This window comes from Octodon degus, unplaced genomic scaffold (assembly GCF_000260255.1).
Source record: "Octodon degus isolate 3935 unplaced genomic scaffold, OctDeg1.0 scaffold00228, whole genome shotgun sequence".
Taxonomy (NCBI): domain Eukaryota; kingdom Metazoa; phylum Chordata; class Mammalia; order Rodentia; family Octodontidae; genus Octodon; species Octodon degus.
This window is the reverse complement of record NW_004524804.1, coordinates 880,220-907,388: the sequence shown is the minus strand read 5'-3', so window position 1 is coordinate 907,388 and position 27,169 is coordinate 880,220. Positions and strand designations below refer to the sequence as shown.

Genomic DNA, 27,169 nt, shown 5'->3' with positions numbered 1-27,169 from the left:
GGCTTTCAGCCATTTAAAACCCCTCTGCTGTGCTGCAGGTAGACAGCGTGTACCTTCCACTCAGTTGTATTCTGTCAGCAAGTTTGGACAGCTGATCTGGAAGCCGTCTTTGTTTGATGACGCCTTCGGGGGTGACAGAGACCTCACAGAGGGAATACTGATCTGGGGTGGCAGTGATGGCAAACTCCCTGATGGCCTGGATGACCACTTCCTTCGCCGTGGTGTCCTTACTGATCATGATGTATCGGCTTTGCTGGTCAGCCTTAAATACCCTCAGCACTTGATCTGGCAAGTCTGCAGGAAAAAAAAAGCCACATGGAATTAGGTGCAATGCCTTCAATACCTGGGACTGCGATTAAGTGAAGTAATCTGAGAAGAGCCTCCCTAACAGTGACAGGAAGCTGTCACCACACTGCACTACTGCTCCGCTGCCAAATGGCACAAGCATAAGATGATCACCTGGGTGCCAAAGAAAGAGAACGTGAACCCTAATCTTCAGCATACAAAATGTAATCTATGCCTTCTACTCTTATTTATGTGACATGACTTTGCAGTAACAGGAAGGTATGTGCTATCTTTATTGTGTCAAAACAGAAACAAGTATAGAGAACTTAACATGCCCACGGCTGTATCAAAACACTCCACAGGATACGACAACTGGTTGTGATGATTTGGAATTATGATCCATCTGAATTTTAGCATCTGATACAATCTGTACCAACTGAGACACGCATGTGGTATCGCTGTTACGTTACAGACAGAAAGAAGCATGGCACACTCACCAGGAGTGGCACTGAAGTCCAGAATGCGATGATGTGACTGCAGCAGGTCAGGGTTGCTGGATGACAAGGTCCCACTGACAGGCAAGGCAGTTGGGATGTGCTTTGTCTGCCGCAGCCCCACTATGCTGTCATCTTGGGACTGACCAATCCCAATATCACTGCACAGAGAGAAACCAGAAAACTATCAGCAAGTTACAACATTACGGGTCATAGTCATTCAGCACTCAATTAATATAAAAAATGACACTAATAAATTTGGTTAAAAATTGCAGAAGTCACTACTGCTGAAGTGTATCCAACCCACTCTGATCTTTCCTGAGTGTACCACGCGTTTCGCTAATACCTGTCTTTCTAAGTAGACAAGCCACAAGCACTATATGGAGTTTTTCAGTATAAAAATACACTGAAGGAAATATGATCTTCAGTTTCTGATGGAAACGGATTTAAGCAAAAGCACATTGCAAAGTATATACTCACTCACTCGATGCTCTTTCATCAGAAGGATATACTATTTCATGAGCCAAGCCCTAAGAACTGATAAAGCTCAGTAAAATGAATAGAAAGGGAAAGTCCAAACCACTCTAATTTTATTCACTAATGTTTAGGAAGAAAAACATCACTATGGAGTTAGATGTAAGAAACCCTGACATAGACATCATTTCTTAACTTTCACACATAAAAGGCCAATTATGCAAGATGACATTTCCTAGCATCAAAGAAAAGGCTATGGAAGTCTAACAAGTCACTTTTGATTCTCTGTTCAAAATTGTAGTTATACAATTTAGTTCCCAGAAAAACACTGGTTATTACTGATGACTACAAACTCATTTCCGTTTATAAAAAGCTGTTGCTGTTGGCAATTCTTGAAATATGATTTAATAATAGGTTACAGTTAACTTTCTATAAGCTTCTTGAAATGAAAATCAATACACTTATTGTAAGATTGCAACGTAAACTAGGCCATCATAAATAAGAAGTTAGTGTAAAGTGAGCGCAGAAGTTACATGTCTACGTAAGGGTACAAAGGTAAGTATCGAGAGACTGCAAGCTATGCCGGAGTTAAGGCCCTTCGCATCAGTACGACTTTGTTACACAACCGTACAGTCCAGCCTCTGACAACTAGCAAGGGTGATGCGTCGCACACAGTCGCTCTGAGCTGGGCCCTCAGCACCAACAGCCACGAACACAAGCACACTGCCTCCCACTGTGCTTCTCAGTGACGCTTTAACACCCCACATGAGCATCTATGCAGAGACCTAGGGATACTCTTGGACTGAGAGTGCTTGGTATCAGGAAAGACCTAATTCAGAATCATCCCAATGAGCACAAGCGCTTATGTTCAGTCTCTCGAAGTCTTTTGTTGCTACTGATGCTGCTTCTTAGCCTTTGTTGACTGTGCAGGCTATAAACTTACTTTTTTTCCCCCTAGGCTCACCCCGCTTTCTCTAATTACCTAGCAACCAGCTTCGAATTCTGTACCTCTTTCCTCACTATATGCACACCACTCTAGCATGCCTATCACTGCCGATGGGCCAGTATGTAGCATCTTAGCTTCTATAATAGCTTAAGAGGAAAAAGTACCTCACAAGTATATCAAAACTTGACTTTTTCATTAAAAATGTTTTTTAAAATTTTATTTATTCGATACAAGGTGATATTACGCAACTCTGACTTGTAGTGATCCTCTTGTCTCAGCCTTCCCAGTGCTGGGATTACAGGGGTGCGCCACCATGCCCAGTTTTGGGGCCAAAACGGCGCACCCACGCACCCAGGGCTGGCACAGGATGCGGTACTGGGGATGGAACTTGGGTCCTTGCACCTGCCAGGCAGGCACCTAGACCACCAAGCTATCTTCCCAGCCCCGAAACTTGAAAATGTCTGTAATTTATACTCTAGTAGCTTCATTAAAGAAATAAAATCTTCACATGTTAGGAATATGGCTCAGAGGTACAACACTTACTTAGAATGCACAGCAAAAAAGAAAACAAAAACCAAGACCCCCACTAATATATACTAATTTCTAGAAAAGCTCCATGACTTGTATTAAATCAGTTTATTAGATTATAATAGATGCTAATAGATCCTATAAACCTTTAACTATAATTACTTTTCCATTTCAATAACATCCTACACTTTTCAAAGAATTTTAGTGAGAAAATACTTAAGTGAGCCATATATTTGCTTAAAATGTTTCCTTAGTGTTTTAGAATCAAGCTAGTTTCCTTCCTTTTTTCTCTAGATTTTATGGATCCTTCCAAACAGACACAGAACAAAACTAGATGTGGCAGTCTGGGGCAGAGCTCCTCGTCAACCCGTACACCGTGGATGAATTGCCACCCAAACCTTAGGTGGCACACTTCTCCAAATACTTCCCAAGGTCATGCTGACCTCTCTCATTCCTTTTCGAGATTCACATTTAAGTCATGGTTAAACACAACCCTCATCAGGTCAGCCAAATAGCTCAGCAGATTAAAGCACCCTGAGGGTTCCATCCCCAGGCCTGTTGTGCCGGCCCCGCCCCTGGGGTACGCTGAGGCAGCCACTGAGACTGGGCATGGTGGTGCACACCTGTAATCCCAGCTCTTGGGAGGCTGTAAAGAGGTGGATCATTATGAGCTCGATTTAGTAGTGAGACCCTGAACACCCTGTAGACCCATCCTCCCCCCAAAAAACCCCACAACCCTCAGAACTTTGTATGTTGTTGTGCTGCTAATAATTCTGCATTTGAGCAATTTATTTTTTCATTCACTTAAGTTTTTCACCCAGAGTCACTTAAAAAACTGATTCCTATTTCCTGTAAATGCCAGCTGTCCTAATCTAATCACTCCTAGAAACTTAAAATAAATATCTTTCACAAGCTGTAAGTAATGTCTTACAGTTCTAAAACACATTAAAAAAAAAAAAAAACCCACAATGGTCATAATCTCAGTTTGACACTCAGCCCAACAGTAGGTTGCAAATGATATCTAATTTGTGGATGAGCATTTTATCTGAAAAGGAATTTACAAAGCAAAACAAAATGATGCTTAATGTAATCCTAAATGTCTGGATATATAGTTTCTCTTTAGATACATTAACCTATCAAAAAATAAATTAACCTGCTATTATCTTGTATAGCACTGTCCTTTAGGAACATACAATTAAACATGGCATTCTGTGTTACTTAATGCTTTTAAAAATGCTGAAGATAAAGAGTTTTGCTCAACATTAATAGACTCAAGAACTGATGTGAAGAAAAAAATAGGCAAAGAAATAAAGCTTGAAAGAAAAAAGGTGCCAGAGACACCTGCAGTTTTGTCTACCTTGAGCTCCTGACACAGGTACAGTCCAACTTCCAAAACCTCTCCAATTTGGTTCCTGACCCATGAGCTACAACTTGCTAGTGTCAACTGCCTCGTTACTCACTCCCCTTCCTGCCACACCAGCTCCTATGGCAGAAGTCACTTTCAGTGCTCCTCATAGCTCCCAGAACCAACTAAGGAACAGCAGGACACCACTGAGAACCCCCTGGAAGAAGCCTGACACCTCTTAATGCTCTGCATGTGTAGCTGGCAGAAGAAGGAGGGAAAGCCTGCCCTGGGTTACTCCTGCCTTGGCCACCATTACGTAACAGAAGAAAACAGGGTGGATGCAGGCCAAGGAGCTGTGACGAGTGCGGTGGTGAGGAGCGGGAGCTGTCGAGCCACAGCCGAAAACAGACCTGGTCAGGACTGTGTGCGGAGAGGGACACAGAAAGCAGGCACACGAGGAAATTACCTCAGCTGAGGACGTTCTTGCCCACCCCCAGAAAAGCTGCATGCAGGCAGGTACATGTGGTAAAAGCAAACCCAACTGTCGAAGGTTTCTTCTCAGAATGTCCATGAAAGCTTGGAACACTTACTGCACAAACATTAATCACAGCACTGTCTCTGCCTTATTTATCACAAGAAATGGCACATAGGAAGTTCACATAGACTTACTTATATGGTTTCTGAGGCAAGATACTGATGCGAGTCTTGTCGAGTATCTTTTTTAATTTGTTCCTCCCTCCAACAGTATTGGCTTTACTTTTCTTGTTCACTTTCTCAAGTCCTATCACCTGCTCTACATCCACAGCGAGATCTGGGATGGAGTAGCGGCTGGCCTTTTTGATGTCTCCAATTTTAGGAAGGTGGGGGGCACCATTTCTTTTCTCTTCAGACAATCTAGTTAGAAGTTCTTTAAATACTAAAACAAATAGATACAGAAGCATCATAAAACACCAACTGCGAGAAACCTGAACAACTGAGGTAACTACAGAACTTAGAAATATATAAAAAGATGGACTTCAGTTACTAAAATTAAAATTCTATAGAAAAAAACACTTCTCAATGACACCAAAAATCTGCCTTGTATGCCGCTTTAGCAGTGGAAGATTAAGAAAGTAATGTATGCCTTACAAGTATTCTAGTGTTTATCAAGAAAATAGGTTTCATTTATTAATAGATAAAAAATTTTATAGACATTAAAAGACTTTGATTTAGACCTAACTACATGCTTATGTAATAAATTCTATATTTATGTATTTCACATTCTTATGATGTTTGAAACATTACTTATAGAAACGATTCCTTTCACAACTGAGATCTAAATGTCAAGACAAATGCCCTCTACAAAAGGAGAAAAATCAAAGTGCAAAACTACTTACCAAATAAATTTGTTTTCACAGTGATAGATAGATGAGTGTTATTTCTAAGAATTTCCATGGCTTTTGACAGCTGGATATTTTCAAAGTTTTGACCATTTACTTCTAGTATCTAAACATGAAATTATAAAAACGTCAGTGTTACTATTCAAGAGAAAAAGGATGCTACAATCCACCATTCCTTGGGGCTGGGAGCATCACACCTGGTCCCCACGCTTCAAGCCTGCCTCAGCTGCTCTGCTGCCAGGGTCAACACTGTCAACAAAGATGCCAAAGCCCTTCTCAGAGCCTCCAAGCAGGATGAAGGGCAGGGGGGCTTCTCGGGATGGCTTGGTCAGCGTCATCAACCTCCTTTTGGCTTTTGCAGCACAGGCGATGTTCAACAGCCTTAGGTGTCCACCCATTTTCTATAAGAGTGAAGCAAGGTTGGTATAAGCTCAAAGATGGGCAGAACAAAAGGAACCTAGAGCTGATACGTTTTAGAAAAATCAACTATTACCTCTCTTTCCAGGTTATTTTCAAATTCCTCTAGAAATCGAGTCATCGCAGGGTCTCCTTCGAAGTCATTGAAGTGATTATTCACCCACAGCAATACTACCCGTGTCACCTGGAAAAGCAGTTTCGGCAAGCTGTCTTTCTTTCAGTACTAAGATTGAAGTCATTTTGTAAAAGATGCCCAAGTGTCAAACAATTTACCTAATAGTGCACAAACTACAATAAAACTTTGAACAAACACATTATTCATACACACACACAAAAAAAAGACTGTCTGAAAACGTGCACTTTAAATGTAGCTCTGCGGGAGACTGACTCTAGAGGCATTTAACTTAACATCCTGCTATACTTTCAAAGCATCCTTAGAGGGGTCAAAATGAAAGACAAAGTACAATAAAACCAAAGTCAGTTAATACAAATGAAAAAACTAAAAAATAACGGTGAAAGGACAAAATAGACATGGAAGTGAATGGTGTTAACCTAGAAAGAACCCAAGGAAAGAGGTGAGACTGCGGCGTGCAGCAAGCTACCAGCTGGCCTCAGCAGAGCCCCTCGGCCAATGGAGAATCTGTGCGGATGACCTGACGGGACAGGAACAGCCGTAATGGACAGTGCTGCCCAGAGCTCACTGAAACAGGGTGAGCGCCACCAAAGCGGGGCGACTGACATGGAGACAGGGTGAATGCCATCGACACAGGACAGCTGTGTGAACTCTGTCCCTGAATAGAGAATGCACAGTCCAGGGGTCCAGATGTTAGGTTAGGTTAGGTTCCAATATACTTCTAAATACGTAAACATTTGGTGACCAATTTATTAGCCTTTGGATTTAAAGAAAAAAACATCCATTTCTAAGGTTAAACTTAGAATTCTACAACAAGAAATAATGTCTGCATTAATTTTTTTGTTTAAAGTTTTCTCATTCTATTAAATAACTTATCTACAAGTTCATATTTGTAATAATTCATGTTGAAGAGCCAGATATAATGTATTTCCAACCTTATCCCTGAGGGTCGGGTCATTAAACCACTCCAATAACTTTCTGCCCACTTCCATTGGGCTAGAGAGAAAAGTCCGGTAGGTCAGCAGGAAGTCTTCTATGAATGTTGGGTCCACCACTGAATGCTCTTCCACCAGATGCATCGTAAGCCTTTCTGAGGTGCCCTGTAAACAAATAAAGGCTAGGGTACTAGCTCGAACGAACAGTTACACAGTACCTGCATTTCAAACCTTCAACATAACATGAGCTCAGCAGTAGTATTAGTAATAATTAATAAACTGTTATTTATCAAGAAATATAATGTTTTTTTCATTACTACTGATAACCTGGTAAGAGGTATGGCATGTAAAAATGAAAAGCAGGAGGCTGCCGTAAAGATACTGCTGGGGATGGAGGGGGCTTCTGCCTCACCTTGATGACAATGTGGCCCTTCCTGGTCCCAGTTCGGTCGAGTTCTCGGTGCTCTTTCACCATGACAATCTCGCCTTCCTCTTCTACCTTCTGCATGTTCTTCTCTACTTGGTTGAGGATACGGCAGTAATCTTGCTGCGCGATGCAGACAAACTGGGATAAAATGAAAAGCACAGGTTGATGAAGTACTTACAAAAGAGCTGTCATGCTAATAACTCAGCATTTTAATTATTAAATACTGCATTTTTCTCTGTCTTTCCCATAGTGTCTAAATTAATGCAGTAATGAACCTTAATCAGACTTCCCTACTTTTAATATATTTTCTTCGTTAGTCAAAAGAAGTTTCATTTTTAGAGTACGTATTTTACCTCCCAAGTCCTACTAACTACAAAACCAGACGGCACAACTACAAAGTCCTTCCTCAGATTTCTTTCAGTGGTTTTTCCACTGGGGGAGGAGAGGCATCCTGGACCAACACACAACAAGAATTATCTTTAGGGTTTCTTTTGAAGGTTTTATAAAAGTGACAATTTAAGAACAATGGTTTTATTGAGGGACTCCGAAATTCAAGGGTACTGTATAAACTGTAGTGAGTACTCAGAGTTGCTGGTCCAACAGAGGAGAGGTCACTGTACAAAGCCTGTTGTAGGAGGCCACAAAATCAAACACAACCCTGGAGTTCAAGCACTCCCTCTTCTTCCCCCTAAAAAAAGAGTGACGAGGAAATCTTCAAGAGTAGAACTTTCATACTCCCCCCGAAAGCATTCCAGTGTGTGGCCCAATCCTTCCCAGAATTAATTTCCAAGTAATTTTAAGAAAATAAAGAGTTGGCCTTTGCCAGACTCAGCGTGTTGGTCCACCTGCCTCTCAGCACCACGAGGGGAGTGCACAAAAATGGATGCACAGACACAGGTGCGAGCCTACACTCTGGTTCTGCAAACGCTGCTGATACCCGCGTGGCCAGGCACACACCTCCCATCACAGCTGCGAAGAGATGAGACAGGAGAATTTCATGCAGTCTCAAAACAAGAAGAGGCTGGGGATACAGCTTGGTGGGAAGGCCCTGGGGACAAACCCCAATACAAAGGGAGAGAGCACCAGGGAAACAGCCTGAACTGCCAGCAACAGAACCCAGAGGGCCACTGCTACAGACCGGGCCCAGATGGGCCGCCCAGGTTCCGAGTGCGCAGAGCTGTCCAAAGTGCGCCCTGCCAGGCGTGCTGTGGGAAGGTGCCGGCTCTCAGTGCAGTGAATTCTGAGGTCGCTTGGTCGGTTAACCTAGGAGGTGCAGACTCAGGGAGGGCTGCAGCCCCAGGTGGGGGCTGGCAGTCTCCGAGTCACCAGGAGTAACAGTTTCTGAATTCAAGCAGTTACCTGGTGGCTGCAGGGCACACCATGTGCGCTGTTAAGAGCTGCCCTGTTCCACAGAGTGTCAACATTTAAATGTTTTACATTCAAAGAGAGAAATCATTTATTACACAAATTAGAGGCCAGTGAAGAGACAAAAGCAGATCCTTTCAAAAATACAAGTCTTTAAATTCTGAATGAGACAATGGGGCCACAGAGATAGCTCAGCACACTAAGCGCCTGCCTAGGCAAGTACAAGGACCTGGGTTCAAGCCTTGGTACCACATGCCACCAAGCAGGCCACCAAGACCGGGTGGAGTAGCGCATGCCTGCAATCCCAGCACTGGGGAGGCTGAAACAGGAGGATCACTATGAGTCTAAGCTACGTAGTGAAACCCCTTAACAGACAAATACATTTTTAAAAAAATAAATAAACAAAACTTAACTTGTGTGATGGAAGTTAGAAAATGTATGAATTGTTTTAGAGGTTTTAGACTTTCGGGCACTTGTAAGCAAATGGGAGGTCTGTACTGACACAGCAACCTCACAGGAAGTAAGAATTCAAACAAGATCAGCAAGTGGGCTAGAAAGCTATCTCAGTGGTAGGGCAGCCCTGGAACGCCAGAGCCCTCAGTTTTGCCCCCAGCACCACCAAAACCAAACAATGCACCTGACATTATGATTATAGTAAAATAGAACTACAGGTAATAAAAGAATGAGGTAGAATTAAACTTCAATCAACACACCATACAGATAACTGAGCTTATTCATGCCAGGCTGCTTTCTCACCCCCAAACTCTGAAATGTCAGCGTCATTAGCTGCCACCACCCCAAGAGACCAAGCTCAGAAGGTGAGATCTATTTAAGTTGGTACTATACCCACAGGTGTGCTGAAGGGTGGGGAGCAGGCATAACACACAAGCAGAAGGAGTACCAGAGAAAAAAGCAAGAAAGGGACACAGGAGAAGGGAAAGGAGGTAGACATCTGTCACCCATCACCTGGTCCACACGCTGTCTGTACCAAGCTCAAAACTCTAGTAAGAAAGGATGCTGGGGAGGAGCTGCATAGTAAGGGCACAAAGGATGACTCAGATCAGGACATGCTTGAGTGGTTACAGGGTCCCAAGATGCTTTACAGCTCCTCCGCTCACCACCATGCTCTACGGTTCAACGTGGCAGCATGAGTCACATCAGCCCAAGCTCATCCTGGACTCATGGAAGTTAGAGTACAGGGACAAACGCTAAGTGAAGTTTGTTTGTTTTTTTTTTTTCTTGCAAAAGATATCACAGCTCTTGCTTATCTCATGTGGTGACTGCTGATTCCACACAATGTGGTCAGCAGAACGACAACACCAGAGGCCCTTGTACTATGGCTCCCCCACTACCAAGAGGAAGGGCTGACGTGTGGTACCCACAAATGCAGAACATCTTAACAGAAGAATACTAAACTGCCATCCCCACAGGCGCTGCCAGTGCGGTGATGCATTCACTGTACTGGGTGTACCTTAAGGGACACGCTCCAGGCCTGAGCAACTACTTGGGGTGTAGAGGGCAACTCCTGGCACCCGGGTTAACACACTTCTCTGACAGCAGTGGGTCAGGCAGAAGGCAGGGCTTTCTCCAGCTGCAGAGAAGTCACAGAGGAGGGACACGGCCCACGTGCCCAGGGGAGAGCTCTGCTATGCACCCCACCAACAGATCAGACTCTTGCAAACAGTGTCTCCCTCCTTCCTCTTTGCATCAGAATGTCTAGGAAGCACTCTCACCATACCTGGTACCACAGGCATTACTTAGGCACGCTGCAACCCTAGCTCACATAATACTTCCAGCATTCTGAAATACTCAGGTGCATCCTATCAGTTCAGCCCCACTGTCACAAAATTTCCGGCAATGCTGTTTGGCCAGTTCAGGAGCATTAATATACACGCTGAATTCTCCAAAATGAATCAACCTTTTCCTGGCCTCCATACAATGGAGACTGCACCTCCAATGTTACTGCAATTCCAGCATGAAGAAGGAAGGTTTCAGATGAAATGGGGCATTAGGAAGGAAGAGAGCTTCAACATTTCTCTAGCTTGTTTTGACTCTGTTTGGTTCAACTTTTTTTTTTATACTGGGCATAGACAGATGCACCTTCCGCATTTCCAGATGCACACCCATGCCTAACAAGGTCCCGGGGTCTATGTGTCATTTCACTTTCCTCCATTATTCTGAGGAACTGTGATGCAACTAAACTTAGTATAATTTTCTGGCATTATATATTTAAAACATTGAATTTAAAAGTATTTTGATTCAGCATATTATTTATACCCATGGTCATATTCCTCATTTTAGTAAGATGCTCACAATAAACAATTCAAATCACTAATGCTATTTTATCTAGATCAAACACTACAAAATTGCAGTTCTTTTAGAATAAATTATGTTCAGAGGACGTTCAGACCACGTTAATAAGTACAATGAGCACATCATTAGTCTAACTCTAATTTTTAAAACATTTCCTTCAAAGACAAAATTTTTAGGAGAGAGTACATGGACTATAAATAGCAAAAACTTTAAATTTATTTGTCATTTTGATTTGAAACTGTCGCATTGCTATTTCTCAATAAAATTATGGAAAAAAATTTGTCACTAATATATAAGTTAATCTAAATTTCATAGTATTTGGGGCCAGAGGTATATGTAGTCTTGTGGTAGAGCACTTTTGCCTAGCATACACAAAACTCAGCTCAATCTCCAGAATTGATAAAAATAAATATATAAATAAATGTATTTTCTCTAGTCAATTATGAAAGACTTTTAAATAGTGAATACTGGCACAGTTTACTGATACTACTTCTCTTTGGTTAAGTACTCTTATCAGCAATTATTTTACTAGCATTTTTAACAGCTATTCACTATTGATTGATTTATGAGTACTATCTATGTCTCTTCAAAAACTCATTGGTTTTCTACGTACTTAAATAATACTGCAGAGCTGTACCATATCATCTTTATTAATTTACTTACAATTCTTTTTATAATGTGCACCTGATGTCCGTATTTTTGATGAACAGATTATTGACAGAAATTTTAAAATACTCTAAAAAGAATGCTTTTTAAAAAACAGAACACATAGTTCTGTTGACTTCAAAAAACTCTGATGAACATTTATTTTTAATTTCCTAAGACACTGTAAGACTAAAAGTAACCATTCCATATTAAAATCTTATTTGCAAACTTAAAAGATGACCCATCAATACAGACAGAAACATACGTATACTCTCCACTTAGAGGAACATCCAGTCTGGCTTGCAGCTCAGTGTTCACGCAGAATATGAGCAGGGCCCTGGAGGGCACCCCTAGCGCCCGTCAGTCAGTCACATACACACTGTTACGATGTTGCCTACCTGGCAGTCGTCGACCTTTGTTCTCATCACCCCTTTCATGTGCTCCTTGTCCATGGTAGGAGAGACGCCAAAACTATTCCCCATACACAGTATTTCTGCTTTTCCGTCTGGGTAGGTCACCTCCACAGAGCCGTTGAGGATCACAGACCAGGAATCCAGCTGGGCAGAAACAATGGAGACAAAGCAGAAAATAACACTGTGACCACACAACACTGAAGGCCCCAGTTCTAGCCCCAGCACCACAGAACAAACAACAGCACCCCTAAAAGGACTATCAGTGTATCATATAGAATGGATATGATGGAAAATAAAATGGAATTTGGACGTTAAAAATAAATGTCCATCAGAAATTAGTATCTCACAATTCTTGACTGATTCTTACTGGCTCATTACTACTGTTTTGTTTTTTTAAAGGAAACAGTAAAAACTGGGTTTCTGGGCAAGTGTTACAGGCGAGACCCTCAGACAGAAGCCCTGTACATGGAGAGATGTGCACTAACCTCCTCGCCATCATTTAACACGATGGTTCCAGCTCTCTCTACCACAGCAAACACCATCACAGCACAGAGCTCTCGCCTCACCGACATCGTCATATTCGCAAAGGCGGGCAGCTGGTGCATAAATTCCAAGAGTTGTTCTGAAAAGCAACACACACTCTGTGTTAAACTACAACTTTTATTAAAAATAAGTCTTCAGAAAGAATGCTTTACGCTGATGCATGCCTATAATCCCAATTACCCAGGAGGCTGAGGCAGGAGATTCTAAGTTTGAGGCCAATCTAGGCAACTCAGCAAAACCTCGATGTCTCAGAATAAAAAGGGCTGGGGTTCTGGCCCAGCATCCTCTGGGTCAATTCCCTGGACTGAAAAACAACAGCAGTAAGGGCTTTTAAAGCTTCAAGGTTCTATTTTTGCAAAGGCTGTACAATTTTACCTACAGATTTAGTAGTTGTACTTCTAGGTTTACAAACTTGTCACTGTGGGCATGGTGACATCGCCTTGCTGACTCAGAGGCAACAGGGGACACCACAAATTCCTAAGGCAGCAAAGACATTATTGGACTTCAAATGGGGAATCTCATTCAGAAATGAGCTGTGACCTTGCTAGCATATAATAAGAGCTGGCTCGTGAAATGAAGCTCTGCAAATTTTCTAGTACATCGGTAGGTCCATTCTCGTGCATTTTGGATAAATAACAACTGCCTTTAATTCAAAAACACCAGAAGGAAGATTTTCTGTGAATCAGGAAAACTGATAAAAATTAGACATTTGAAAATTTACAACAGGACATGACAGAGATATCTCTGTATGTATGATGTATACTGTGCAGGGTCTCACTGCACAGCTCGAACTCGTAATGATCCTCCTGTGTTCAGCCTCCTCAGTGCCGGGATTACAGGTGTATGCCACCATGCCTGGACTCAGTGGCTGCTCAGCATACCCGGGGGCAGGGTCACACAGATGTGCCAGGGATCAAACCCCAGTCCCTGTGCTTGCCTAAGTAGGCACTTAGTCTGCTGAGCTATCTCGCCGGCCCTTGATATGACAAATATAAATGAGAATGGATACATCAGACCCTTGGACATGGTTAGGCTGCTGACACGGATGACCTCGACTCTCCAGTTCCGTGCTTCCTTGTCACTAGGACGCCTTACTCACCACCTTTTAGCTATTCTCCTGGTTTTTCCCTGGGCTCTATGGGGTATTTATCACTTCATAGGGAAGAAAGGGAGTCCAGACACATATGACAGGACTCTGGCCTGCTGCCTCCAAGGGCATGCTGGGCTGCATGTGGGTGGTATAGGACAGGGGTGTGCATCAGACCTTTTTGTACTATCCGGAAAAGCTGATGAATTCCTCAAGGTGCAGGTATCTCATTCCCAAAATAATAGTGCATCTACCACATTGGACAGTTTTGAGAATCAGATGCAGTAAAGAGCTCCTATCACAGGGTAAGTAATAAACGAGAACTGCTACTGTCATTGCATACCATTTGACATCTCAGCAAAATAAACATTCTTCATTTTTCTTGTCACCCACATAATCAAAATTGTTCCTATGTACATTCCTCTTGTAAAAACTAAGTGATAAACTGCTAAAGACAAGTATGACAGAAAGATACGTTCCGTAACAGCGCTACACTTCTCAGAAGCACAGACCGAGGGGTCTCCTCTGGTCCTCCTGCATCTCGTCACGTTCTGACCCGACATGCCCCTCCCTCCACAGTCCTCGTCTCACAGGGCGGCTGTGGTGTCAGAAGCATAATGCCGAGCGGAACCCAGGGAGTCTGTCCACCAGGACCGGTTCTTCAAACTGACCTAGACTTAGGTCTGTGTCAGGCAATCAATTTACTCTTGCAACCAAAGTGACATTTGCACTTTTTTAAAGAAGAAAAAAAAATCCAAATCACATCACTTAACAAAAGAACAAATTCTGCTTAGTGGAACTTTTATTTCTGGAATCGACAGGGGCATCTGTGGCTTGCCGCGAAATAGATTCAGCCCCAGGACAGCAGCACAGCAGTTCTGAACCCGCTGCAGGAGACGACCCACTCCTACCCACAGGAGGCACTGTCTTTGGCACGCACTGGCCTGCTACAACCACAGGGGCGCTGGGCGCAGTACACTTAGCTCTGCCACACCCTCACCTGCCTCCCCTCCAGCGAAGCCACCACACTGTCCATGGACCACAGACCCACCCTTCCTTCCTTCCTTCCTTCCTTCCTTCCTTCCTTCCTTCCTTCCTTCCTTCCTTCCTTGCAGTTGTCAAATTTCCTTTGGCATGCAAGATTCAAGAAAACTCAAGACTATAAATTGATCATTTATCAGAGATGTTTTGAACTTAAGATAACAGAAGTCAAATCATTATCCCAAATCTGACAGACTTTTTTTTCTACGAGGGATTGAATTGAGGACCTTGCACTTGCCAGGATGAGCTATCTTCCTGGCACTGTCCCAAATTTGACTGAAGATGATTTATGCAGAAAACATGAAGCATCTTCACTGACATTTGCCAAAATGATTTTATAGTGACTTGCATAGGCATGGGCTTTGCTTTGCCACAGATTCTTAGCCTGTTATTGGGTCTGTTACGGTTGTTATCTCGATGTCCCCAAAGCCTCCAGTGCTCAGAGATGGAGCTTGTGGGAGGAGACTGGATGATGGGGTGCCTGCTCACCATGAATCTGTAGTAAGTGCACTGTCGGAGATGGGCCCGGGTGGGGAGAGGCGAGGCACTGGGCTCAAAGACAGAGGCTCATCCTCTTCCCTTTGCTCTTGCTTTTGGCCATCCCAGGTGAGCAGCTTTTCCTGGTAATGCCCATCTGCCACACTATCCTCTCTTAGAGGGAATAGACTTTGGGCTGAAACTTGAGCCAAAACAAACCTCTCCTCCCTTTAAGGAGCAGGTGCTGGGTATTTATTTGGCCCCAGGGAGAGAAAATGTCTAAGACCGGGAGTGAAATCAACCGTGATACGTGAGTGGTGACCGGCATTGGAAAAATACAGTAAGATAGAAAGTACCACTTAGTATAAGAATACAGAATAAAAGAAGCAGGAAAGATCTAATCATGGTAGATGTACATAGTTCTGTAGGCTCAGAGGAAAGGACAGGACGACATCAATGATTAGCCAGGTGGCATCTGAGAGTGTGTAATAATATCCAATTGTTGATTTTATAATAACTTCTACACAACTATGTATTGCAATGGGGGAATGAGCAACTCAGTACAAGAAATTCTCTACAGCTCATCTTTGAAGCTGAGAAAGAGAGCTTTGGATGGGCACCAGGTCAGTCCCCAAGACTGGGAAAGCAGCTGTGACAGGGAGGGGGAGCAGGACTACTTTTCTATTTTAGAAGCAACTTATAGTCCCCAGAGCTTATCTTAGCTTCAGTGATTCCATTTTATATTAAAAATATGTAATACTAAGACTTTAAAAAGATCTCTATGGAGGTTTTGGTGGTACATGAAGCAAGGAGAACAGGAAGTAAGTACTCATCTATCTTAAAATTTCAAGCCCTCAAAACAACAAATGTTCCAACCATTCGGTTACTGAGTGCTACAGTTATGGCTGTAGAGCACAAACAAAGACAACAGAGTCTCTTCTTCAACAGATGAAAACAAGGAACATATGAGAATTTACCAAAGCCTCCAAATAATTTTTCATGCAGTTGTCAGAAACACAATTACATCAGTAATTTCATTTGTTCACCTTAAATGCTGATGTGCACACACACATTTTTTTACAGGGTAAAGGAGGGTGCATGGGAGGGAGGCATCCAGAGAACACATCAACAAGCAGGCACCTATAGTTCACATGAGGGATAGGCTTAACCCACACTGGAGAAAGTTAGGGTTACCACAAGAGCCACAGAGTTCTCTCGTGTGTAGTATCTTCTTTACTGTATTAGAGCAGTTGTAGTACTTAATGTGCATATACACAATGCATCTTAATTCTTTTTTGCTCATTGCTCTCCGTTCCTTTTGTTTCCCTTTTGGTTCACAATTCCTTTACTTTTTCAAGGAAAATGATCTTTATTGGTATACTTTAGCTATACATAATGCTCACATTCATCACAGGGAATTTGTACCTGTACATGAAATGACTTGACTTTTTTCCCTCATTCCCTTACTGTCCCCTTCATCTTCTCTTCCCCTCCTTATTTACAAAAGCTTTGTTTCCACTTTTCCTTTTCTCCTTTTCCACTTTCTCCATCTCTCCCCATCCCCATCCATTGTGCTTCCCACTTGAACATCTTATTTTCCAATATCTTTATATATTTTGGTTTTTACTTACACTTTCGGGTTTCCACACCAGAGAAACAATGCACTATTTACATGTGTGTCCAACTTATTTTACTAAAAGTATGGTCTCAGGTACACCCATTTACCAGTATGTCTCAAACTAATTCTTCTTTACAGCAAAGGAGTATTCCATTGTATGAAAAACACATCTTCTTTAGCTATTCACCAGTTGATGGGCTGTTTCCAAGATTTAGCTATTACAAATTGTGCCGTTATTATCACGGGTGAGCATAGAGTGCCTGGTATGCTGCTGACAATTCTTTTGGGGAGACACCAAGAAAGGGAACAGCTGGGTCAAATGGAACCTCTAGTCTTAGTTTTCTGAGGTGTCTCCACACTGATTTACACAATGGTTGCACCAGTCTACACACCCACCAACAGTGCAAAGGGGTTCCTTTTTTCCCACAGCCTGGCCAGCATTTGTTACTGTTGATTTCTTTTTCTTTTTGGTACCAAGAATTGAACTGATGACCTTGTGCTTGCCAGGCAGGCACTGTGCCACTGAGCTCTATCCCTGGCCTTGATTTCTTAATAATAGCCATTCTTTTTGGGGTGACATGGAAACTCAGCATTGTTTTTATCTCCATTTTGTGAAAGACTAATGACACTGAACATTTTTTGCTGTATTTATTTGCTGTTTCTTTATTTTTCTTGTTTTTTTGTTTTTTTGTTTTTTTGGCAGAACCAGGGATCAAACTCAGGCCCTTGTGCTTGCCAGGGGAGCGCTTATCCTACTAAGCCATCTCCCCAGTCCCTTAATTTGCTATTTCTATTTCTTCATCTGACAAGCATCTATTCATTTCAGATGACCATTCTGGATTGGGTCTTTAAATTGGGGATACTTTAATTTTTTTTTTCAGTTCTTTATATAATTTAGATAGAAATCCTTTGAGAAACAGCTGGCAAAATATTTTTCCCATTCTGTGGGTTGTCTCCTCATTCGGTGGTGTTTCTTGCCGTCCTTACTAGTTGATCTTTTTTGAGAGTTTCTGTGTTACTAGGGTTTTATTCATCAAATACTTGCCTACACTTATGTCTTCAACAATTCTACTTATCCTAGCTTCTAGCATATTTAGTGTTTCAGGTTTAATATTTAGATATATAATTCATTTCATTTTTAGTTTAGCATATGGTGAAAGCTACAGGTCTAATTTTAACCTCTGGCATTTGAAAAGCCAGTTTCCCAATGTATTTGGCACCTTTGTCAAAGCTGGGGTGGCTAAGTATGTCTGGAGTGGTTTCTGTATCGTCTACTGTGTTCCACTGACCCTCAGGTCTGTGTGTTTGCCATGCTGGTTTCCCCACTCCTTTTTTTTCTAAAATCACAATAGTATAATTTGTGTAATTACAATAGTATAATTTCAGGTTAGGGATTATGATGCTCCCTGCCTTGTTGCTTTTCCAGAATAGCCTGTGCTAGTCTCGATCTCTTTTGTTTCCAAATTAATTTTAGCATTGTTTTCTCTAATTCTGTGAGATTGTTGGAATTCTGATCAGGATTACACTAAATCTGTATAAAAATTTCAGAAGTATGGCCATTTTCATGATGTTAGTTCTTACCAAGAGCAAGGATAGCTTTCAATATTCTGATATCTTCTTCCATCTTTTTCAGAATATTACTTCATTTCTTTTGGATGCCATTGTGAAAGGCATTGTTTCTCTAATTTCTCTCAATGACGTTATTTGTGTACAGAATGCTATCAATTTCTAAGTGATGGTGTTGGATCCAGCTACACTACTGAATTTAGTTATTAAATCTAGAAGTCTTTTGGTAAGAGGTTTTTTTTTTTTTTTTTTTGATCTTCTACATAGAGTATCATGTCACCTGCAAACAATGATATTATATATATATATTTTTTTTCTTTTCTATCCTTATTCCTTTTACTTCTTTCTCTTGTCCAATTACTCTGATTAATGCTTCCAGAACTACACTGAAAATAAGAGGGGCAATAAAGGACTTCTTGTCTTGTTCCTGATTTTAAAGTCAAAGCTTTTAGTTTTTCTTCATTTGGTAGGATGTTGGCCATTGGTTTGTCGTAACTTTTACCAGATTGAGATAAAGACCATCTACCCCAATTTTCTGTAGAGTTTTTATCATGAATAGGTACTGGCCTTGGTCGAATGCTTCTTTCGTATCTCCTGAGATGATCATATGGCTTTTTGTCCTTGCTAATGTGGTACATTACATCCACTGATTTGTGTATGCGGCATCATCCCTGCATCCCTGGGATGAACCCTACACGGTCATGGTGTATAACCTTGACAATTTGTTGTATTCTGTTTGCCAATATCTTGTTGAGGGTTTTTACATCTACGTTCATCAGGAAGACTGGCCTATGGTTCTTTCTTGGTTGGATCCTCCTCTGGTTTTGGTACCAGGTAATGCTTGCTTTCAGGAATGACTCTGAGAACATTGCTTCCCTTTCAATTTCATTAAAGAGCTTAAGAAGTAGCAGTATTAGGTTTTCTCTAAATATCTTGTAGAATTAAGTAAATAACCCATCAAGGCCTGGGTTTTTATTTGTTGGTATTTAATTACATCTTGGATTTCATTGATGTATTTATTTAGGAGTTTTGTATCTTTTTGATTCAGCTTTGGTAATTCATCTAGAAACATGTCCATTTCTTCTGTGTTTTCATATTATCAAAGTACAAGTTCTGGAAGTAGGTGTTTTACTTTTCTCTTGCTGTTCAGACCAAATACCCAACACCCACAGTTAAAGAAGGAAAGGTTTACTTAGCTTGAGGTTTGTGGAAGTTTCAGTCCCTAATTAGCTAGCTCCAAGGCAAGGTGGTAGGGCACAGGGCAACAGTTCATGGTGGCAGAAGACAAGACTGCAGGGACTAGGGTGATGCCAACCCAATCAGTAGAGTGATCCACCAATCACCCAGCCTTAATCCCACTACCCCTACTCCTATCTCTGCATGAATCACACATGCTAGATTCAGTTACCTCTGAAAAGGCCTGCCTGTCACAGCCGCATGAGGCTTTGGTGGACATCTAGACACAGAACATAACGGTAGGTATAGATATCTTTTGGATTCAGCAGGACCCATTGTGATTTCACCTTTTACGTTCCTAATTGCATGAGTTTCAGTCTTTTCTTCCCTTTTGATAAGGTTGGCTAAAGGGTTTGTGAATTTTATTTAATCTTTCAAAGAACCAACACTTCGATTCATTAATTCCTTATATTGTTTTCTTGAGCTCCAATGCACTAATTTGCACTCTTATCTTTATAATTTCCTCACTTGTATGAGCTTTGGGCTTGACTCACTCTTTTTTTCTAGAACCTTCAGGTTCAACATTAAGTCATTTATTCGAACTCACTCTCTTATCCTGATATGGGTATTCACTGCTATAAATTTCTCTTATACAACTGCTTTCATAGTCAAGTATGTTGTACAGTCATTATCATCTAATTGTAGAAACTGGCTAGTTTCTTCATTTTTATCTGTGACCACTGGTTGTTTTAGGAGGGTGTTATTTAATTTCCAGGTATTTATGAGGTTCGTGTGGTTTCTCATGCGATTGATTTCCAACTTCATTACACTATGATCTGATAATACATATGAGATAATTTTAATTTCTTTGCATTTACTTAAGCATGTTCTATGACCTACTGTGTTGTCTATTTTAGATAAAGTTTCATGTGCAGCTGACAGGAATGTGTATTTCTTTTTTCTTTCTTTTGTATTTTAGGGAGGGGTCTACAGGGTGTTCAGGATCTCACGACTAGATTGGACTTGTAGAGATTCTCCTGTTTACAACCTCCCAAGTGCTGAGATTACAAGTGCTCACCACCATGCCCAGTCTCAACTGCTGTCTCAGTGTGCCCTGGGGGGCAGGGCTGGCACAGTAGGTTCGAGGATCAAACTCCTAGCCCCTGAGCCTGCTTGCAGGTGCTTTAATCCGCTGAGTTATTGGGCGGCAGAGGAATGTGTATTCTGATGTTGTGGGATCGAACACTCTATAAATATCTACTAAGTTCATTTGTTCAAAATTTTGACTCAGTTATATTTCATCATTGATTTTTCGGACTAGTTGATCTATCTGTGACAGTGAGGTATTCATATTACCCCAGCACAACTGTATTAGCGCTTATTTCATTTTTCATGTCCATTACAATTTGTTTTATATAGTTGGGTGCACTGTTATTTATTGTATATATATAGTGACCCTCCTTATTTCTCTTAATCAGTCTTTGATTTAGCTCTACTTTGTCTGCAATAGAACAGCTTCCCCTGCATTTTTCTGGGTTTTTATTACATGAAGTATTTTTATCCTTTGACTTTCAGTCTATCAATTTCTTTGAGAGAAATGTTTTCTTGTATGCAGCATATTGTTAGGTATTGCTTCTTGATCTACTCTGTTAGACTATTCCTTTGACTGGTGAATTGGGACCATTAACACTGATGGTCATAACTGATATGCACTGACATGTTATCTCCCTGTAGTGAGCTCTCTTTTTTCTGCTCTGTTTACTTATTTGCCTTGATGAACTCATTCTGTTAGGATTCATGGAGTACTAAGCTTTGTTATTTCTTTCTGTAATGTCCTTCAGAACATTTTGGAGTGGTCTAGCGTTCATGAATTTCCTTTGGTGTTCTTTGTCATGGAAATACCTTGTTTTTCCATCATCAATTCTGAAAGATAGTTTTCAGAGAACATCAATCTGGGTTGGAGGTTTGTTTTTCTTTTAGGGCTTGAAATACTTCACTCCAAGCTCTCCTTGACTTTATAGAGTTCAGACTCAAAAGTCTGCCATGATCCTCATGGGATTTCCTTTAAAAGTGATTTGCTTCTTGTTAAGCTTTTAATATTTGACTCTTTTTTGTTGAACTGCTGGAATTCTATTACATATCTTGGTATAAATTTTTTTTTAAACCATGGCTAACTGGCATTTTCTTAAACCATGGCTAACTGGCATATGCCTCATTTATCTGTATGTCAAATTCTTTTTCCCAAGCAGGGAAATTTTCTGCCACAATGTCTATGCATAGGTCTTTTTTGGCTCTGCCTTTCTCACTGACCCTGATCAATCCTATGTTATTCTTCTCTGCATCACCTAAAAGCAGCTGGATTGATTTCTCAGGGTCCCTTGCTATTTTTCAAGAAATGTTTCTTTTCATGACTGCTAATCACAAAATTATTCTCTAAATCTGAGATTCTTTTTTTTTTTTTTTTTGGCAGAACTGGGGATTGAACTCAGGCCCTTGCGCTTGCCAAGAAGTGCTTATTCTACTGAGATATTTCCCCGGCCCTAAATCTGAGATTCTGTCCTCACACTGGCTCATTCTACTGCATTTTTAATCTCCTGGATATCTGTTTGAATCTGTTTTATGGACTCCACATCCTTATTATGTTGGGCACTCATGATTTCCATCATTTTCCTAAGCTCCTCTGTGTTTTTAATCTGTGTCTGTTCCATAGTCACTAAGCATGTCTTTCATTGTCATCATCATCTCTGTAGCTATGAGAACTTATATCTTATTTGATTTTTTTTTTCTATAGTCTCATTTATCTGCTTTGTTACTCCCACTGTTAGCCCTCCAGAGGCCGGCTGGGCAGCTTTTAGACCGTCCCACTTCACTGCCCCCACATTTGCCTTTAGTAAGCTACATGATTGAGAATGCCTCTTGTTTAAGTGTCTTCTCATTTCCTATTTTTTAAAAAGTTGAATTCCCCTATTGATTCTTATAAATTGCCCATAGCAAGCAGCTTTACTGTTACTATTTAGAAGCCTCAGGAAATGACTACTACTTAGAGATATCTTTCAGGAACAACTGGCTTTTGGCTTTGAGTCTGTTGTAATATCCTACCTCTTCAATTTATTGGGGATGAGAGGTTGCTGCCTACTTGGTCTAGCCCTTGCTTCACTGGCACTGGCGTAGAGTATTTTTTATGACCTTTAGGCAATCTGAGTCTTGGTATACCAGGAAGAACAACTGGTTAGAACAATTGTGTCACTTTGGCTAATGTATGATCAGCAACAATGATCTCATCAAACTCATTCTAGAAAATGACAAACTGATGTAACTGTTAATGTACCACCTTTAACTATATGAACTAGATTTTGGTTATTTAACAAAATTTAAAACAAACCAGAAAAATTTCTGTAGTACATAAGCCCTCATTATAATTTTACCCCCAGGGAAGAAAATGTAAGAAGGGTGGGGGAAAAATAGAGAAAAAGAAGGAGAGAAGGAGAATCTTGTAAACCTCAGGGAAACTGGTACAGAAGACAGGAGGGAAAAAGGAGGAAAGGGGCTGGAGATAGCTCAGTAGAATAAGCATTTGCCTGGCAAGTGCAGGGTCCCGAGTTCAATCTTCAGTAGTGCCAAAAAAAAAAAAAGAGAGAGAGAGAGAAGAGGAAAAAACAAGAACAGAACAGAGCACAACCATAAAAAACTAGAAACCATGTTCACCCTCATGTACAAATAAGAATAAGCAATAAAGAAAAAAAGGGGGAAAAAAGAAAGAAGGGAAGGAAAAGGTCCATTTTAAGGTATGTCTCTCCTCTCACTGGTAGACTATGTGGAGGCAGAGTCCAAATCCATGTTGATTAATCCCAGTGAGCCAGCAACAGCTTTACAGTGAAGTAGTGGATGCCAGCAAGCCTGCACCTTTTTTCCTTCTGAAGTTCAAGCTGCTTTCTGTCTATGAGGCTGGGAGCAGATCCACTCAGCCCTCAGCAGCTGGTGTGCCCGCTGAGGGCTTGAACTCAGCAGCTGGCCACACTCTGGAGCAGCCACTGTCCTGAGCTCTGAGCTCAGTTGGCCCCTCTCCAAATGGCTCCTGGGCGATTACCTTCTCATGTGTGACGTCTAAACCAACACTACTCACCAGCCACTGCAGTCCTCCATGGCCTCTGTGCCCTTCCAGGGCTGTGTCACCCTCAATGGACGCTTCTGGGGTAGCCACAGTCACTGTGTGTGTACAGGTCTGAGGTGCTACCTGCTACCTGCTCCTTCTCCATTGAAGTTTCTCTTTTTGTTCTCTCTGGGGGCTTCATTCTCACTTCAGATCTTTTGTGGGTAAAGGGGAATCACTTGCCTCCTTCTCCTCTTCCTCAGTCTTAAAGATGCTCTTTCTCTGCTATTTACCATTTGCCATCTTCTCAGAAGTCCACTATCTATCCCTTAATCCCCTTACACTTAAAAAATGTTGTAGCTTCCTACATCTTACTATCTTCTGCTTTGCCCTTTATTTATACTTTGGCTTTTTCATATAAGGTAAACCATGCACCGTTTAAGCTTATGTGTCCTTTATTTCATGTAACATTATGGTCTAAGGTGTATTCATTGTTCTTCAAATAGCCCAAACTATCTTTCCTTAGTAGTTTTGTTTTGAGGGATACAGAATGCAAGATCCTTCAGGTTTTCCTTAGAAAGAATCACAAACTTCACTTGAATTTAGCCACTGTATTACTTTAAATAAATGTATATTTGATAGCAGCAAGTGTCAGAATTGCTTGTAAGGGAACTAGTATTTAAGTAAATGTTAATCACTATAGAAATTATACCAACAGGCACAATAAAAAGAAAAGACAGGGAAGACAAGACAAAAAGGTATATAGCTGGGCCTGGTGGCACATGCCTATAAGTCCTAGCCTCTGTTTGGACAGGAGAACTGCTTGGACCATACCGAGTCAACATAATGAGATCCCTGACAACCTGAAAAGAGAAAAGAAGCAAAATGAAAGGAGGGCTGGGAAGATGACTCAGTAGAATAAGTGCTTCCCTGGCAAGCACAAGGGTCTCAGTTCAATCCCCGATTCCACCAAAGAAAAAGAAAAAAAAAAAAAAAAAAAAAAAAAAAGACAAGAAAAAAGAAAGGGTCACTTCCAAATGAATCATTTCATAAGCAATATCCTGTCTATTATCAAATCCACCTATGGGCAAGGATTTTCTATAAAGAGGCAAATTGAACGTATTTTTAATTTTCTTCTTTCCTTACAACAGAGGATAGTTGAAGTTTTGAAAAAATAGCAGCAGGCTATGATCAAAGAACAGAAGACCAAAAACTGATTTTGGAACTTGGAAGTCAAATAAATGCTGTGGCCTCATCTACAAGAAAGCAAGAACTGACGTCTTTGCAAGAGAAACCTAGAAGCATCCACTGTCCACGCCTCCCGGGACGCAGCCCTTGCTCCCTCTGCATCTCCCCATGGACTGTGACCTAGCAGGGACCCCGGCTGCCTGTCCACCAGAGCTGCTAGCAGCTGGCCCAGTGCTCACTGTAAGAGGGCCTCTGCACTACTAAGCACAGGGTGGCGGAGCGAGTACTACTGCGGTATGATGGTCACAACAACAGTCGCAAACTGCTATAAAGCAAAGGACTTGACTGAACTTTACCTACTTCACCCAGGTTTTGGTCTTCCAGCTCTGACTTGCTAGCACGTGAACATAATCTAAACGGTTGTCTCAAACACGCCACAAATGTGTATGCCCTCCTATATTCAATCCCACAACCGCAGCACATTCATTTCTTTTCAAGAATACAGGCTCAAGAGAGCTGGGAGAGCAGTGGGAAGCCAGACGGCCTGGAGGACGTGGAGCCAGCGCTCTGCAGGGAGAGGACTCACCACAGAAGGTGTTCTCCGCCTCCTTTCCAAGATGAAGCCAGAGCCAGAGGCAGTTCCAGCACAAGCCCTCACCACACTGTGGAATCCACCTCAGCCCCACCTGAGCGCCACCAGCTGGGCTTTTGCAGTCTTCTCTCTGGCCTCACCATCAGGAGAAGCCAGTTATTCATACAACAACTTCCCCAGTGCCCACAGGAAGACATCCTCTTTGGAAGACTTCTGACTTCTCTGGGGTCACAAACCAAGCTACGAAGCTCCTAGAGGAGCTTTACTAGAACACTTCACTCAGAGAATTACTTATAGACTTTTAAGGGCATGAAGTAAAACCGACTTATTCCACTTTTTCCCAATAAACACTCATGTTTACACCAAGGATGTCTACAAATCTCTCAGAGACTTGTGGATTGCATGCCCCCTGGCCCCACCCCTGGCCCCGCCAAGCACACTCACCGATGTCATCATCTGTGCGGTCGATCGGGTCCTTCTCCAGGCAGTCCCGCACCACGTCCCGGCTCATTAGCGGGTCCGAGGCCCTCTCGATGTCCTCCTCATCCTCGTCGTCCTCCGAGTCCACCGCCGTTTCTGGCAACCCGCTCAAGTCCATATCACCAGCCTCACTTTCCGTGGCCTTAAGACACACAGAACACATTTTAAACAATTACTTGAGCGATCGGCCTGAAGCTCCAAAGAGAAAAGAACAACTATAGTTAAAACAGTTTTTTTGTAGTAACTAGGTTAAATGGATCCAGCACCTGGCAACTGTCCACCAGACATTTTTTTTATTAACTTTATTGAAAATCAATAATTACATAGCATATTAAAAATTATAGACAAATATTGAAATGTGAAATATATAAGATGTAGACAGAGTGAATTTTAGAGAAGTATTTCTGAAATGAATATATAGCATGATATTAATAATATATTGCACATTGTAAATAAATTTACAAACTTGAATGTAACAGTAAAAACTGTCCACGATGAAAATGAAGAATTTAAAGATCAGTCATATCATAGTTCACTCTGCACCAAAATCAAGAAACTTATATTCATATAATTAGAATTCTCAAAGTAGAAGGGCATAGGCAATAAATATTTAAAATTTCTGAATTTAGTTAAACTTAAAACACCACATTTCCAAAAAAAGAACCTTTTGCACAAGAAATCTGAATAAAATCATACCAAGATACACAAAAATGAAACTGTCCAAAACTTATTGTAAAGAAAAAAATCATTAAAGCATATACATAAAAAATATTAGCTATGGAAGAACAAAATTATTTAGCATCTTATTTCACATTAGAAAGAAAAAAAAAGATCAAGTGTATAAGAAACTAGACTAATTTAAAGCACTGAAAAGAAAAAAATCTGTCCCCTTTGAATTTTATACTTAACAAACATACTTTTGAAAACTAAAAGTAAAATATTTTCCAGTTATACAAACTCGAAATATTCTAATACCTCCAGACATAGCATATAGGAAATAACAAAGAGCATAATTCAGAAGGCAAGAGAAGTTGCTGTATGGTCCTAGATAAAAAAGTAAAGAGCTCTCAAAATGACAGTTATGCAGGACTATGTAAAATATATTAGATGAACACATTTAAAAGGTCATTAAAGATTTCTGTAAAACAGTATCAATCTTATGTTGGGTTATACACATATCTTTTTCTCGTGTGTGTGTGTGTGTGTGTGTGT

General features: G+C 41.2%; 1 protein-coding gene across 6 annotated transcripts in view; it reads right to left on the bottom strand.

Moving 5' to 3' along the window:
- Positions 1-27,169, bottom strand: part of Rapgef2 (Rap guanine nucleotide exchange factor 2) — a 225,185-nt gene that overhangs the window by 17,476 nt on the left and 180,540 nt on the right. For all 6 annotated transcript variants that reach the window (XM_023705753.1, XM_023705754.1, XM_012517899.2 and 3 more), the window contains 11 exons: positions 25,922-26,099; positions 12,585-12,721; positions 12,085-12,243; positions 7,349-7,501; positions 6,937-7,101; positions 5,945-6,052; positions 5,649-5,852; positions 5,449-5,557; positions 4,742-4,988; positions 783-940; positions 54-294 (listed from right to left, as the gene is read on the bottom strand). In XM_023705753.1, the coding sequence (XP_023561521.1) occupies positions 54-294; positions 783-940; positions 4,742-4,988; positions 5,449-5,557; positions 5,649-5,852; positions 5,945-6,052; positions 6,937-7,101; positions 7,349-7,501; positions 12,085-12,243; positions 12,585-12,721; positions 25,922-26,099 (1,859 nt within the window). The remainder of the gene's footprint in view (positions 1-53; positions 295-782; positions 941-4,741; positions 4,989-5,448; positions 5,558-5,648; positions 5,853-5,944; positions 6,053-6,936; positions 7,102-7,348; positions 7,502-12,084; positions 12,244-12,584; positions 12,722-25,921; positions 26,100-27,169) is intronic.